Source organism: Otolemur garnettii, unplaced genomic scaffold, assembly GCF_000181295.1.
Source record: "Otolemur garnettii isolate 467f Iridium unplaced genomic scaffold, OtoGar3 scaffold00134, whole genome shotgun sequence".
Classification (NCBI taxonomy): domain Eukaryota; kingdom Metazoa; phylum Chordata; class Mammalia; order Primates; family Galagidae; genus Otolemur; species Otolemur garnettii.
The window spans coordinates 541,378-555,532 of NW_003852529.1; the positions used below are offsets into that span (position 1 = coordinate 541,378).

At 45.7% G+C, this 14,155-nt stretch overlaps 1 protein-coding gene across 3 annotated transcripts in view; it reads right to left on the bottom strand.

The window, feature by feature from the left end:
- PPFIA1 (PTPRF interacting protein alpha 1) overlaps positions 1-14,155 on the bottom strand; it is a 106,368-nt gene that overhangs the window by 39,787 nt on the left and 52,426 nt on the right. For all 3 annotated transcript variants that reach the window (XM_003798288.2, XM_023518304.1, XM_023518305.1), the window contains exons 8-14: positions 13,561-13,707; positions 10,634-10,768; positions 9,212-9,295; positions 6,184-6,315; positions 4,902-4,964; positions 3,547-3,626; positions 470-605 (exon numbers count right to left, since the gene is read on the bottom strand). In XM_003798288.2, coding sequence (XP_003798336.1) covers positions 470-605; positions 3,547-3,626; positions 4,902-4,964; positions 6,184-6,315; positions 9,212-9,295; positions 10,634-10,768; positions 13,561-13,707 — 777 coding nt within the window. The remainder of the gene's footprint in view (positions 1-469; positions 606-3,546; positions 3,627-4,901; positions 4,965-6,183; positions 6,316-9,211; positions 9,296-10,633; positions 10,769-13,560; positions 13,708-14,155) is intronic.

Consider the following 14,155-nt stretch of genomic DNA (forward strand, 5'->3'; position numbering starts at 1 on the left):
TCCTGGCAGCTGGGAAAGGAGCTAAGGAGAGTATCGAGTATCGTCATCCGCTTACTGCCTGTCTCCTCACTAGCATGTGCACTCGGGGTGTAGGCGCCTGTGGTCCACACACTGCCATAGTCCCGGGTCCACATGGGGACTGGCAGCTGGCTAAGCATGGGCGCTAAGTCACACAGGAGCGTGTCAAACATGCACTGCTGAGGGGTCTGAACGGCTAAACGGGAACTCTTTCCACTGAATGAAGAATGCATGTGTTCATTCATTTTTAATTACTGCTTCAAATCCATATTAATTAGTATTGTATTTAAGAGAAGGCTGTACTTTTTCAGAATGTCTTTTTCTTTTTAAGCCCTAAAAATAAATTCTTAGCTAGAGAAAGAAAAATTGGAGGGGAGTTAAGAAGGGGAGTGAGCCGTCCGCACTCTCGCTCCAGAGCAGCTCAGAGCCAGAATGCGTGCAAAGGCCTTGCCTTGGAAGGCTCTTCCCTCAGGGCTGCCAGGCGGCCTTTCTGGGAACGCCGCAACACTGCGCTGGTGCCGTAGGAATCAGCATGTCCATCAGCAACAGGGAACCTGAAGTCGGGGACACTGCCCAGGTGGGGTCGGCTGAAATGTGAAAAAGAAGAAGGGTTGTTACAAGAAGAAAAATAAACTTTCTGATTTTTGGCTAAGGCAGAACCTGTCAATTTAGAAAACAGGCTTTCCAGAGAAAATGGTCTCCAAGGAGGGCATCTCTCTTGCTTGCCCAGGAGCTACATGCTGGCCACTCCGGGCCAGCGTTCAGTCTTTCAGCACCACTAGGTGGAAAGCCTCGCCCTCCAGGAAAACCACTGCAGCTGGCCACAGCCACGAAGCTGAGCCAGACAGAATCCAGTTGCCTGGAGTGTGAAGAGACCTGGGGTCCCCTCCCCGGCCAGGCCCCACCTCTGAAGCTCCTTCAACCAGAGGTGGGCTTCTACAAACTGGATCTGGCCGCTCACTTCAGACATGTGTGCAAGTATATTAGCAGAAAACCAACACCCTCACCTGAAGAAGCGCCTAGAGAGAAGGGAGCAGAGCTCTGAGCAACGGAGCCTGAGGTGCTGGAGTGAGCCACTGTACGGTTCCTGTCAGCAAAGGCCCCAGAGAGGGGCTGGGCAGCAGGGGGTGAGCGCTGCCAGCACCAGCCACAGCCATGGCACCTGCCACTTCTGTCTGGGACAACTCTTGGTCACCTACTCTAGGAACCCCTGGTTCTCTGGGAAAGAAGGGTGGCTCCCTTCCTTTTCAGAAATCCTCAGGAGGCAAAGATCCTGGGAGACAGAGCCCATTCCTCCGACTGCACTGAGTTACACAGAGGACCCCACGCGACTCTCCAGACCACATGCACACCAGGGCCAGCTCCACACGCCACACAGGCCAGCACACCTACCTCTGGTTCACACACCCAGGAATGTGTCTGCAGGAAATGGCTCTGTTCAGTGTTATGTGAAAAGAGTGACTGCCGTAAGATGCCAAAGTCTGGAATTTCCCTTTGCTCACAACTTTCCTGTTACTTCCCCTGTTCTCTCAGAATTAATGAAATTGCTCCTTGGACCATTTCTTGCTCAGGGTTTTGAAACATTCTGAAACTGGACAAAAGCTATGTCCACACAATAAATACCATGTGTGCTCTGGATGGCTCACGATCCTCTGAAGCCCCCAAAGCTACCTCACCAGGACGCCCTCTCCCAGGCTGGCTTTCCTCCTACTTAGCCCCCAGCCCATGGCCACCCATTCTCCAGCCCCATCTATTTACAGAGCCCAGCTGTCAGCTTTCTTGTCCACTCCTCCAGTGAGGCCACCTTTTCTTGCTACATTAGATTACAGCAAAAACAAGAGGACTGATTCATTGTCAGGGCATAAAGACCAAGCCTGGGGTCTGAGGGCCTCGGGGGCAGCCCCCAATTCACCCTTCCCCCAGCCCACATCAACCTCCACCCTCAGCCTCTCCCCATAGCCTCCTGAGGTGAAATCTCAGGTCTGTCTGCTTGAGCAAATCCTGTCCTCCAGAGAGGAGCCTCTGTGCCTCCTCTCTTCACACCCACATGACCACCTCTGACTCAAGTCTCGGGGCACCCTGCTACCTCCTCAGAGCTTCTAGAGCAATAGATCCTCTCTTGCCATCACTCACTTTCAAAGTCCCACCCTCCGTGGCTGGCAAACGTGGGTGAGCCTCCTCCACCTCCAATTGCCCCCCAACTCCACCAGCCTCGAGGCGTGGCGGCAGCTCCTCCTGTCACTTTAGAGTGATGGCTCTGAGTCACTTCTTCGCATCCATTACTCACGCGGCACTTTCTTAGACACACGTCTCACTCACTGTCTCTATTGCTGGAGTGGCACTAGCTACTCACCATTGAGGATCTTCCTCATCAAGTCAAGAGACTTTTCTCTGGCCCTGCCTTCCCCTACCCACACCTCCTCTGCAAACACATATGCTCTCCTGGGCAGTCCCCTGTCCCCTGGGCTCAGAGACACGAGAGTTCTGACTCTGACTCTCTAGTGCTATCTTCACCGATTTCCATTCCCGCTTTCTAGGAGCAGGTTCAGTGGGGACCAGCCACCAGATACCCCAGACCTTAACAACACCATGAATTTGCAAAGGCAGACGTGTGTACAGAGACCCCAAGTTTCTCCTTAATCATCTCTCAAGCAGGAACCTGTTTCCTATAGACTCGTGTCAGCAGTCCACCGTTTCAATCATGTTTCCTAAAAGTTAACTCTCACTTCCAATAAAGAAACAAAAGAAAAACTTGAGCACCTTAATGAGAAAGACTGATTCTGACAATGAGCAGGAAAAAAATAAGAATGCAGGAGGCTCATATGCTGGGCCGTCTGCCAGACGCACCCACAGCCAAGTGAGGACCTCCTACGCCAGTCAGCTCAGTCATATCTCAGCAGACTTAAATCAATACGTGAATTCATTTTTTTTTAAAAAGCCAGGTATGGGGGAATGTGCCTGTAGTCCCAGCTACTAGGGAGACTGAGGCAGAAGGATTGCTTGAGCTCCGGAGTTTGAGGTCAGCAATAATAAGGTCTCGTTTCTAAAAAAAATAAATAAAATGACATATCCTAAACTTTCAGAATCTCTTAAAAAGTATTAGAAGTCCCAAATAGCGTACTATATTCCATGAATCCCAAGGTGCTTCTCAAATTCCAGCTGTGTGGCACCTCCCTGAGCAGCCTCCTGGGAGTGCAGCCACCCTCCCAGGAATCCTAGCCCTGCCATCTCTCACCTTGGGGTCTATCCTCCTATCCCTTATCAGGAGGATCACACTCCACCCAAATCAATGTATCCCAACACTGACTGATCATGCGCCACTGTCCACAGCTCCTCTGTGTGCCTGACTATGACAGTAACATTCTTCAGGGACCCAGCCCTAGCCCTGGGCTACTTCACTCCTCTTTGCTGCCACTAAGCCACAGGCTCTGTGAAGTCAGGCACGCGCTCTGCTCAGCTCCACTGGCGGGCCTTTACAGACAGACAGCAGGCACCGCAAACACAGCTGCTGCTTGGTTAGCATCATACCCATGATGGAGTGAAGCACCTCTCAGTCTCATCTGGTCCAGTTCAGCCCTCAATGCTTCAATATTTAAGACAAGCTGATCCTACAAAACAGTGAAAGACTTAAATTTATAGCTGCTCTTTTAGGTTTTAAAACAATTTGCTTTAAATGTGCTCAGATGTTGAGTATAATCATAACAGGTTAAACGAGCAGCTTACACACCAAACACTTAACAATTCTGAGAAAATTTTCTCTAAGAATATTGTGGCAAACATAACATCAACACTACCAAATTAACTTTGCAAACTTTAATGAACTAAAAACTGTGTCTTAGTCATAGAAAGGTTACAGGAAGATAAACACCAAACCATTAACAATTATTAATTTTGCAGACAGAAACAACTCTTTCGGTGCAAAAGGTAAACATTCGCTTTCTACGGTACGTCTCTGCACTGTTTTTAACAGTTTTATACAAGCGCATACTCATTCCTGTGTCCTCGGCACACCTGATCTTATCTCTGGATCTGTGTCCAGTACAGTAGCCACTAGCCACACATGGCTACTGAGCCCTTGAAATGGGTTGCCAAACCTGAAGTGTGCTGCGACTACGAAACACACAGCGAATTTCAAAGACTTATATGGAAAAAAGAATATCAAGTAGCTCATTTTTACTTTCTATTAATGCAGTACAAAACGGTAACATTTTGGATATACTGGGTTAAATAAAATTAATTATATCATTTATTACTTTTTATAATAGGGTTATTAGAAAATTAAAAATTATGACCAGACCAGCATGGTGGCTTGCACCTATAATCCTAGCACTCTGGGAGGTCAGGACCAGCCTGGGCAAGAGTGAGACCCTGTCTCTACTAAAAATGGAAGTTAGCTGGGCGTGTTGGCACATGCCTACAGTCTCAGCTTCTCAGGAGGCTGGGCTGGGAGGATCCCTTGAGCCCTGGGGTTCCAGCCTGCAGTGAGGTATGAGGATGCCACTGTACTCCAGCCTGGGTAAGAGAGTGAGACCCTCTCTCAGAAAAGAAAAAAAAAATAGAAACGAAAGAAAAATTGAAAATTATGTATCTGGTTCATACTGTATAACTGTTGGACAGTATTATTATGGAAGAAAGCTCTATGCTAATATTTTATTTGTAAATATACCTAGAAAGAATTTTCAACCATACACATTGAATCTAACACACAAAGATGTTCAATGTACTAACCAGGAGTGCTATAAACCTCACGGCAGTGGACTGTGAGAGCCGGAGGACAAGTTCATCTCACCCTCTGCCAAGCACCTGTAGTAATCCTCTGATAGGTGCCATTCAGTTCAGCTCTCAACAGTTGCAAAAGGAATCAGAGAAGATTTTTTAAGTACCTTATCATGTTGCGTTTCTTCTAATTGCTTTTTTGCATTTTCGACTTCTCGTAATAGAGAATTCTGAAAAAGACCAATAGTCCCTTACTGTTTGACATGTTGTGATACATAATATGGCTACAATTTAAAAAACAAAGTGCCCCACAAAGGGAATGGATCAGATGAACACACCAGCGAGCTGTGTTTCAGTCACACACTGACTGTGATCACTTCTACTCACATAAAATCTACTCCTTCACTGACCCAATTTTCTAAATGTAGGTATGTCAGGGGTTCATGGTGCAAGTTTATTTTAATCAGTTTAACTGGGTTATACTAACTTCTAGATTTTGCAATTCATTGGTCACTTGGGAAAACTAAAATTAAGTTTCAAATGTGTAATTAAAATCCAAGATAAAAACATTCTTACCTTAAAGATAGTCCACTAATCAAGGAGGTAAGGTGCTCTATCTGTTCTCTAACCATGAACTCTGAGGCAGTGTTGTATAAAACACATGTGTCATAACTACTGGTCTCCCTCAAATGAGCTCCTCAACCAGAAGAGCCAGTTTCAGGGAGTTTCTGAGTCTTATCTCGAGAGGCACTGGTGCAGGCAGGCCAGGTTCTATCAGACCTGACCCCACGTGCAGCCCACTAGAATGTCACTGACACGGGTTCTAGGATGTCCCTTCTCTCTGGTGACAGGAGGAGGAATGAGAGAATATTTGGTTTCAGCTGATTAAATCTTTTATACCATACTCCTTAGTGTTCCATTTATAAAGGAGACAAAAATTAACTTCCAAAGCAAAGGTGATAAAGAAAGGGAAGAGAATTGAGCCAAGGGGTGGGGGGGGGCGGATTCTAGCGTAGGTGCCAGAAAACTAGAATCCACTGGCCATCTGTCCACTGCCTATTTTTATAAATAAGATTTTATTGGAACACAATCACATCCATTCACTCATGTGTTGTGTATTGTTGTATTTATGCTAATTATTGATTAGCACAAAATTGTTTAATTACTACAATTCAAAAATATCTGGTCCTTTATAGATACCACTTGCTTACTCCTGCCCTAGTAAGAATGATACATAATTTTCCATACAGGCAAATGAGGCAAGGACACAGCAAAAAGTGAGTTAACTCAGTGTCTAGATAATAGTCTGTTACTTTTTCCACTCTAAAGAATCATCCCCATTTCCCATTGTGCTTGCCAACCACTACTATGCATCACGCCTCAGGAGAGGAGGGATGGCCTCTCTGTAAAAGGAGGGAGGGCTCCAGGGTGACATGCGGTCTGCCCTACCTTGTCCTCCAGAGCAGCCATCCTCTCCTTCAGGTGGAGCTGAAGCCTCTCGTTAGATTCTGAAAGCAGCTTGTCAACAGTATCTGATAAACGTTTGTTATGTTCTTCGTTCATTTTTTCTCTCTGCCTTGCCTGAAATATGAAAATCAGAGACTTATAAACTTGAAGGAAACATTTGCTCATTCTTGCAAAAGTGTAGGGATCAAGGTGGTGGCCTGCGGGCGACCCACTGGCACCATCGCCCCGGATGCCCCTCCCTGCCATTTTCAGTGGCCCCAAGCGTGGAGAAACACAGGGACAAGACTTGGCAAGACCCTTAACTAAAGGTTGCATTGCCTCTGGTGAACTAAGTACTCTTGGGGCCTCAGGAATGTTGCCAGTCATTAACTGTCAGATGGACTTAGCAGCTTTACGCACAGGAATCAGCAGACATATAAAGGAATCAGCATATTAAGGCATCAGTAGAGGAATTTCCCTTAAAGTAGATAAAAGCTTGGGTCTGAACTCATGGGAAGAAAAACTAATTTACAAAATAAAAGGTTAAAAAAAAATCTGTTTTGTTTTGTTTTCTGACATGGTCTCATTCTGTCACCCAGGCTGAAGTGCAGCAGCATGGTAGCTCACTGCAACCTCAAACTCCTGCGCTCAAAGGATCCTCCTGCCTCAGTATCCCAAATAGCTAGGACTATAGGTGTGTTCTACTACGCCTGGCTAGTTTTTCTGTTTTTAGTAGAGATGGGATCTTGCTCTTGCTTGGGCTGGTCTTAAACTCCTGAGCTCAAGTAATCTACCCTCCTCCACCTCCCAGAGTGCTAGGATTACAGGCTTGACACTGCACCAGGCCAAAAACTTTGTTTTAAAAACAAATTGGTCAATCAAAGAAGATGCTCACATATTTTTATTTATGCATCTACACTGATTGAATTTCTCATAACGGAAATTTTTATTAAAAGAGTAAGTATAGGCTCGGTGCCTGTGGCTCAAGTGGCTAAGGCGCCAGCCACATACACCTAAGGTGGCAGGTTTGAATCCAGCCCAGGCCCGCCAAAAACAACAATGACGGCTGCAACCAAAAAAACAGCCAGGCGTTGTGGCGGACGCCTGTGGTCCCAGCTACTTGGGAGGCTGAGGCAGGAGACTCACTTGAGCCCAGGAGTTGGAGGTTGCTGTGAGCTGTGATGCCATGGCACTCTACCCAGAGGGATAGCTTGAGGCTCTGTCTCCAAAAAAAAAAAAAAAAAAAAAGAGTAAGTATAATTACCTAGCCAGGCACAGTGGCTCATGCCTATAATCCTAGCAATCTGGGAGGCTACAGCAGGTGGATTGCTTGAGCTCATGAGTTTGAGACCAGCATAAGCAAGAGCAAGACCTGTCTCTACTAAAAATAGAAAAACTAGCCAGGCATGTGGCAGGCACCCAAGAGGCTGATGCAAGAGGGATCACTTGAGTCCAAGGGTTTGAGGTTGCTGTGAGTTATGATGCCATTGCACTCTACTCAGGGTGACAAAAGTGAGATTCTGCCTCAAGACAGACAGACAGATATAATTACCTTAAGTGTTTCTAAAACATGGTATTAAAATTGACAAGTCTCTTTCAAAAAACTAAAATCAATGTGAACAGCTCTGTTTCTGCCCCTTGTGCTGCATGAACACCAGTGACAGGTCAGAGGGCAGGAGGCACCAGCAGGCAGCCCATCCAGGCAGCACCTTTGTGCCCTAATACTCCAAGTGTCTCTGTGGTGCTGAAGAGGACCCTCCCAGGCAGAGGGCAGTGAGCACAGGAGCTATGCTGTGCACTCAAGTCATGCTGCCAGGTAGGAGGGCTGAACTCACAGGCTTACTACAGGCCTCAGCAGTATGTCCAAGCCCTGCACCTTCAGCTTCCTCACTGGTGAGATGCGGGCAGTGGCCTCGCCCCTCTCTCTTAAGGCTGTTTACGGGCTGAACATGAAGCACTCAGAACATGAGCAATTACCATGATCAAAAGGGTCCAAATGCCTCATGCACAACACAGTGTGTCTGATACTCCTTCTTTATAAAATCATGCTTATTCTCTCTCAGCATTGAGTGTTTTAAAAGCAAGTTAGCTTGACGTTTACTTTTAATTACCTTATTTATAAACACCCCTATTGCAACACTTGCCCTTCGTCACACCATAAACCACTTCCAATAATGATGAAATGTGACACTGTAATCCTCTGCTTATCAGGTAAGACTGGGTGCCTAGTGGTGTCCCTGCATGTGGCAGGGAGGGGGACTGCCTAATATGCAATCCCATCCTGACAGCCAGAATCTTCTTGGATGCTCATTTGAGTCTCTGCTGAAAACAGTATCTTGGTGTCATAAAGCTGACCTGGGGTTCTAGAACTAGATGCTTCCTGTTTCCTCCCTCAACTCACTTGTTAAAGAGAAAGCCACCAACATGCCAGGCCTGGTGCCAGCTGGCCCTGGGACCGTTCTCACTGTATCTTCTCTTCCAGGGAAAGCTCTCCAGGATCCAGCCGGCAGGCCCTCCAACGCCCTGTTCTCTTAATGCTCTTTTGATTGCAGCTCAGTTACAATGTTCCGCTTACTCAGAAATACTCACTGTTTGGCTTATTTTATTTTGGGATGGATTATGTAGGATATGGGCTTCCCCTCTGCCTTTCAAGGGAAGGTCCTCACTCCAGCACCACAGATTTGTAGAGGGAATCGCAGGTCCCTCCTATACCTAAGGCAGCCCCCCTGACAGGATATTTATTGGCTGCAGAAGTCTTCCCGGACACAGAGATCCATATATTCCCTGCAGTACTACTGATGATCACAGACTTCTTCTAAGGCTACCAATACCCACAAAAAACCACCAATGTGTGAGATGCACATATCAGGAGACAAGGAACAGATAAGGCCACAAAATAAATGCACCAATGAGAATCAAGCTGCAGGACCTTGTCTCAACTGGGGGTAGAGGCAGCATAGGAGGGAGAAAAGGAAGAGAGGCCAGTCTGCCCGGGCCACCCCTCAGAGCCTCTGGCCCAGCCGCCACTTACCCGCTGTAGTTCTTGATTCTTTTCCTCCAACTGCGCTTCCATCTGTCGTAACCTTTCTTCAATGTTGCCATGTCTCTCTTCAGCCTGTCAGCAAAAAGAAGAAAACACGTAAGCTGACCTTGTGCTCACCCCACCTAACGACATGCCGTAGCTACTGCAGCAGCTGACAAGCACAACATGCTCTGTGTGAACCGTTCCCGTCACGCTCACTCCCACCTCGTGAGACCCGCCGTGGCTGCGCGTGCTCAGCCCTCTCCAGTAGGTGCTTCTGAAGCATGGCTAGTGCTGGCGACTGACTGTGCTTCCCACCCCATGCCCCATCTCCAAGATCTGTGACTTTCCCCACCCTCAGATCACTGGTTAGTCAGCAGGGAAAGCAGAAAGCAGCGAGCACAAGTAAGGAGCAGTGCACAAGTTCTACCTTCCTAAGCTTGGAAGTAAGTTCGAACAGTTTAGCTTCCTTAGCAGCAGAGCTCCCGGAAGACAAAAGGTCAGACTACAAAGCCAACACGGGGCAAGAAAGATAACAGGGGAGAAGAGAAACCAAGACTTTAAAAGCAGATCACAGAGCGGGAGGAAAGGTTACAGCTACCGGCAACAAACTTGCTCAGAGGAACAGACACGTGACCCTAGATACCAGTATCTGACCGGCCAACACTCCCCATTAGCAGCAGGATGCTTGGTCAGGACCCAGCACCTTCTCACTGTCCCTCCCCAGCAGCTCACCACGCTCCAGGCAGGAGAAACAGGATTGTTGACAGGTGCCAACTTGGGCCTCAGCCTGCACTGCTCCCTTTGCCCAGCCAAGGCCACCAGCAGGGCAGGGCTAGGCCTTCCTTGTGCCCGGGAAGCTGCCAGCTTGCCTGGGTACGTGCCCACAAGCCTCCCCTGTTACGGCATTTGACTGCCGCTACCTGCCTTCTTCCCTCAGGGATGGTGAGAACTCTGAGGGCAGAGACTGTGCCCTGAACATGCAGACCCAACAGTTGAACAAATGAATGAATATCACTTAAAAACACATTTTTAAGTAAATTTGAAATATAACTACTTAATTTATTACACATTTATTTTCATTATCATTTCCTATTTCTGAGAAAAACTATCCTTCCTTTGCATGAAGCTTCTAGCCAATGCTTTAAGTTAGTGACTAAAATAGGAAACAGTAACTCAGGTCACACATACTGTGGCCCAACAGCATACACCTGGCAAAACTGTAGGGAGATTCAAGGATACCAAAAAGGGAGGATCGTGTCTGACACTGAAAAATTCTAACCTCAGAGAAAACAGCACTCAAAGCAAATCAGAGCTATTCATGGATTTAGATACACTGAGATAAGAACAGCAATAAACAAGGCACATGAACAAATCAGAATCACAATCAAAATCCTGGCATCTGATCCAGAACCAAGCCCAAGACAGCACCTTGGAAAGAGCTGCGACCCTCTGGGCCAGCTCCGCCTCCACCTCGGGGAGGGTCTCAGCCTTTCTCAGAGTCTGCTGCAGCTTCTGCTCTGCCAATTCCAGGCGTTCCTGTAACTGGCGGTTTTTGTCTTCAGTCTATGAAATGAGAGCAAAGCATCACAATGCAGCAAATCTAGCCATAACTGTTTCCCACAGGTTGAAACAAACTGAATTCAGACCCTAACTGAGCTCAGTATGACGGACTCACTACAGCTCTGGCAGCTGCTTCCAGGTAAGGCTTTCCTGCTGCCAGGATTGCTGCTTCCACAGCTTCACTCCAGTGTGCAAAACATAAACATCTCCTGCCAAATATTTGCTTTTCCTAAATATCTTTAAAGAAGCTTTAAAAGAAAAATCAAATAGATTCCTATATACTAAAGGTGCCCAACACCATGCCCAGCTAATTAAATTTTGTGTAGAGAGGGGGGTCTCACTGTGTTGCCCAAGACTGATCTTAAACTCCTGGTCTCAAGCAATACTCCTGCCTCAACATCCAAAAGTGTTGGATCATAGGAATGAGCCACCATACCCAGCCAGTTTGTTCATTGTTTTGAGACACTGTCATACAGACTAGAGTGCTGCGGCATCAGCCAAACTACAGCAATCTCAAACTCCTGGGTTCAAGCGATACTCCTGCCTCAGCCTCCCAAGTAGCTGGGACTACAGGCACCCTCCACAGACGCCTGGCATTTTTCTTATTTTCAGTAGAGACAGGGTCTCACTCTTGAATTCCTGAGCTTGACAGATCCAGCCACCTCGGCCTTTTAGAGTGGTAGGACTGGATTATAGGCATGAGCCACTGAACCTGGCCAGCTTGCTCATAAACTGAAAAGTTTAAGTAAGAAGAATTTGGTACATAACCTCAGGAAAAGAAACCCCACATCAAGATTAGGCAAAAGAAAAAAAAATAATAATAATAATAATAAACAGATTGCTGGTAAACCAAAATATGGTTCTCATCATCTTTTTCATATAGCTCTTCCAAGAGCATGCCTAAAGAAATGGTAGTCAAGTTATTTAAATGCATGATTATTCTTTTCTTAAAAACCACTCTTATTCTAAAAAAATCTCAATGTAGAACATTTAACAGAAGATTGGCTTGGTGTCCATAGCCCAGTGGTTAGGGCACCAGCTACATACACTGAGGCAGGCAGGTTCAAACCCGGCCCAGGCCTGCTCAACAACAATGACAACAAATAGCTGGGTGTTGTGGCAGGCGCCTGTACTCCCAGCTACCTGGGAGGCTGAGGCAAGTGAATCACTAAGTCCAAGAGTTTAAGGTTGCTGTGATCTGTGACACCACGGCACTCTACCAAGAGCAACTTAGACTCTGTCCCAAAAATAAATAAATAAAGAGAGAAGATTGTAAAGCTGGGTACAATAGTGTGTGCCTGTAGACCCAGCTTGCTTGGAAGCTGAAGTGAGAAGATCTCTTGAGCCCAGGAGTTGGGGGGCCAGCCTGGGCAACACAGTGAGACTTCATCATTTAAAATTATAATTTTTAAAAAACATTTTCAAGGTTTGGCACATGTGGCTCAGGCAGCTAAGGCACCAGCCATATACACCTGAGCTGGTAGGTTCAAATCCAGCCCAGGGCCCGCCAAACAACAAAAAAAAAAAAAAAAAGAAGAAGAAGATTTTTAAAAACTCAGGGCTAGGCACGGTGGCTCATGCCTCTAAGCCTAGTACTTTGGGAAACCAAGGAGGATTGCTTCAGACTAAGAGTTTGAAACCAATCTGAAGAATATATCAGGACCCCATTCTAAAAATAAAAAAAATTAGCCAGGTTTGGTGGTGTATGTCTGTAGTCCTAGCTACTCAGAAAGCTAAGGCAGGTGGATCCTTTAAACACAGGAGTTGAGGCCACAGTGAGCTATGATTACTGTGGCCTGGGCAATAGAGTGAGACCCTATCTCTTTAATAAAAAAAAAAATTTACAAACCATCTGGAAGTCTAAGTTCCTGAGAGGTTAACATTTGTTTATATGCACTTTCCCCTTTTTCTATGTGCATTTATCTCCATATATCCAAATATATATCGTGCTTTAAGACCCTCAAAAAATACACCATTATTCTGTGATACATTTTTTGTAATCTGCCTTTCATGAATTACATAAATTATACACAAAAGTGTATAAAATACAGTTTATAAAATACCAGATGCTTTATTTTCAAGATGCCTAATGTAGGTATTTCTGGATAACTCTTTTTTTTTTTTTTTTTTTTTGAGACAGAGCCTCAAGCTATCCCCCTCGGTAGAGTACCATGGCATCTCACAGCAACCTCCAACTCCTGGGCTCAAGCGAGTCTCCTGCCTCAGCCTCCCAAGTAACTGGGACTACAGGCGCCCGCCACAACGCCTGGCCATTTTTTTGGTTGCAGCCATCATTGTTATTTGGCGGGCCCAGGCTGGGGATTCGAACCCGCCACCTTAGGTGTATGTGGCTAGCGCCTTAGCCGCTTGAGCCACAGGCGCCAAGCCTGAGCCACAGGCGCCGAGCCGATAACTCTTGATTATCTAAGACCACAGAGAAACAGGAGTATGATTTACCAAACCAAAAAAGATACAAATTCTTATTACAGACTTAATTTCTAAATTTGCCATTTATGATATTATTCCCAGTTACTAACAAGTAGCCCTTTGCCTTAAAGTTCTTAATCACTCTATGATCCTTTGGTAAAAATTCTCACAAGGAATAGACTGACTTTCAATTAAAATACAAGAATCAAATATAGCTCCACAAAATGGTTAAATCAAATCCTAAATAATCAAAGCTTGTAAGCTGGAGTAACCCACACTTCTTGAATATAGTATTCTGAGATTATAAAAATTTTCCTAAATTTTATTCATATCAAGGAAAGCTAGACAAAGGTCCATAAACCAACTACCTGTCGATGTATAGAATCTTTATTTGCAATTTCGTTTTCAAGTTTATCATTGAGGTCATGCACAGATGTGGCTTCACGCTGTGCGGCGAGGTAGCGTTTCTCAAGAGTAGTGATTCTTTCTTCCATGTCTTCCTTTTGGGCCATGGCCTACAATAGGTATTTCAGAGGGAGAAAAAGGCTGGGTAATTAATATGTAACAATTATACTTCAGAAATAAAAACCTGAACTAAATTCCAAATCAATTATAAAATTAGCGCCCTCAAAATTAAATTGATAGAGATAGCAATTTTCTGAAATTTGAATGAAAATGTACCCACTACCTCAAATATCATAAATAATCCCCTGTAAGATTAACAAAACCTTATCTGCCTTCATACTGAGACACTCAAGTTTAGTAAATTTGCAATTTTCTACACAGTACTGTAAAAAAAGTATGTAAAACAAAGTATCCCAATATTGAAAGAATTCAAGGAGGTGAATTATCTGCAATGAGGCTACAGCCTACTCTACCCTGAGCTGCAGACATGGTCTCACACAGGACAGGGGTGAAGCAAGGAGTCCCCTAAGCTGCAGACACGGTCTCACACAGGACAGG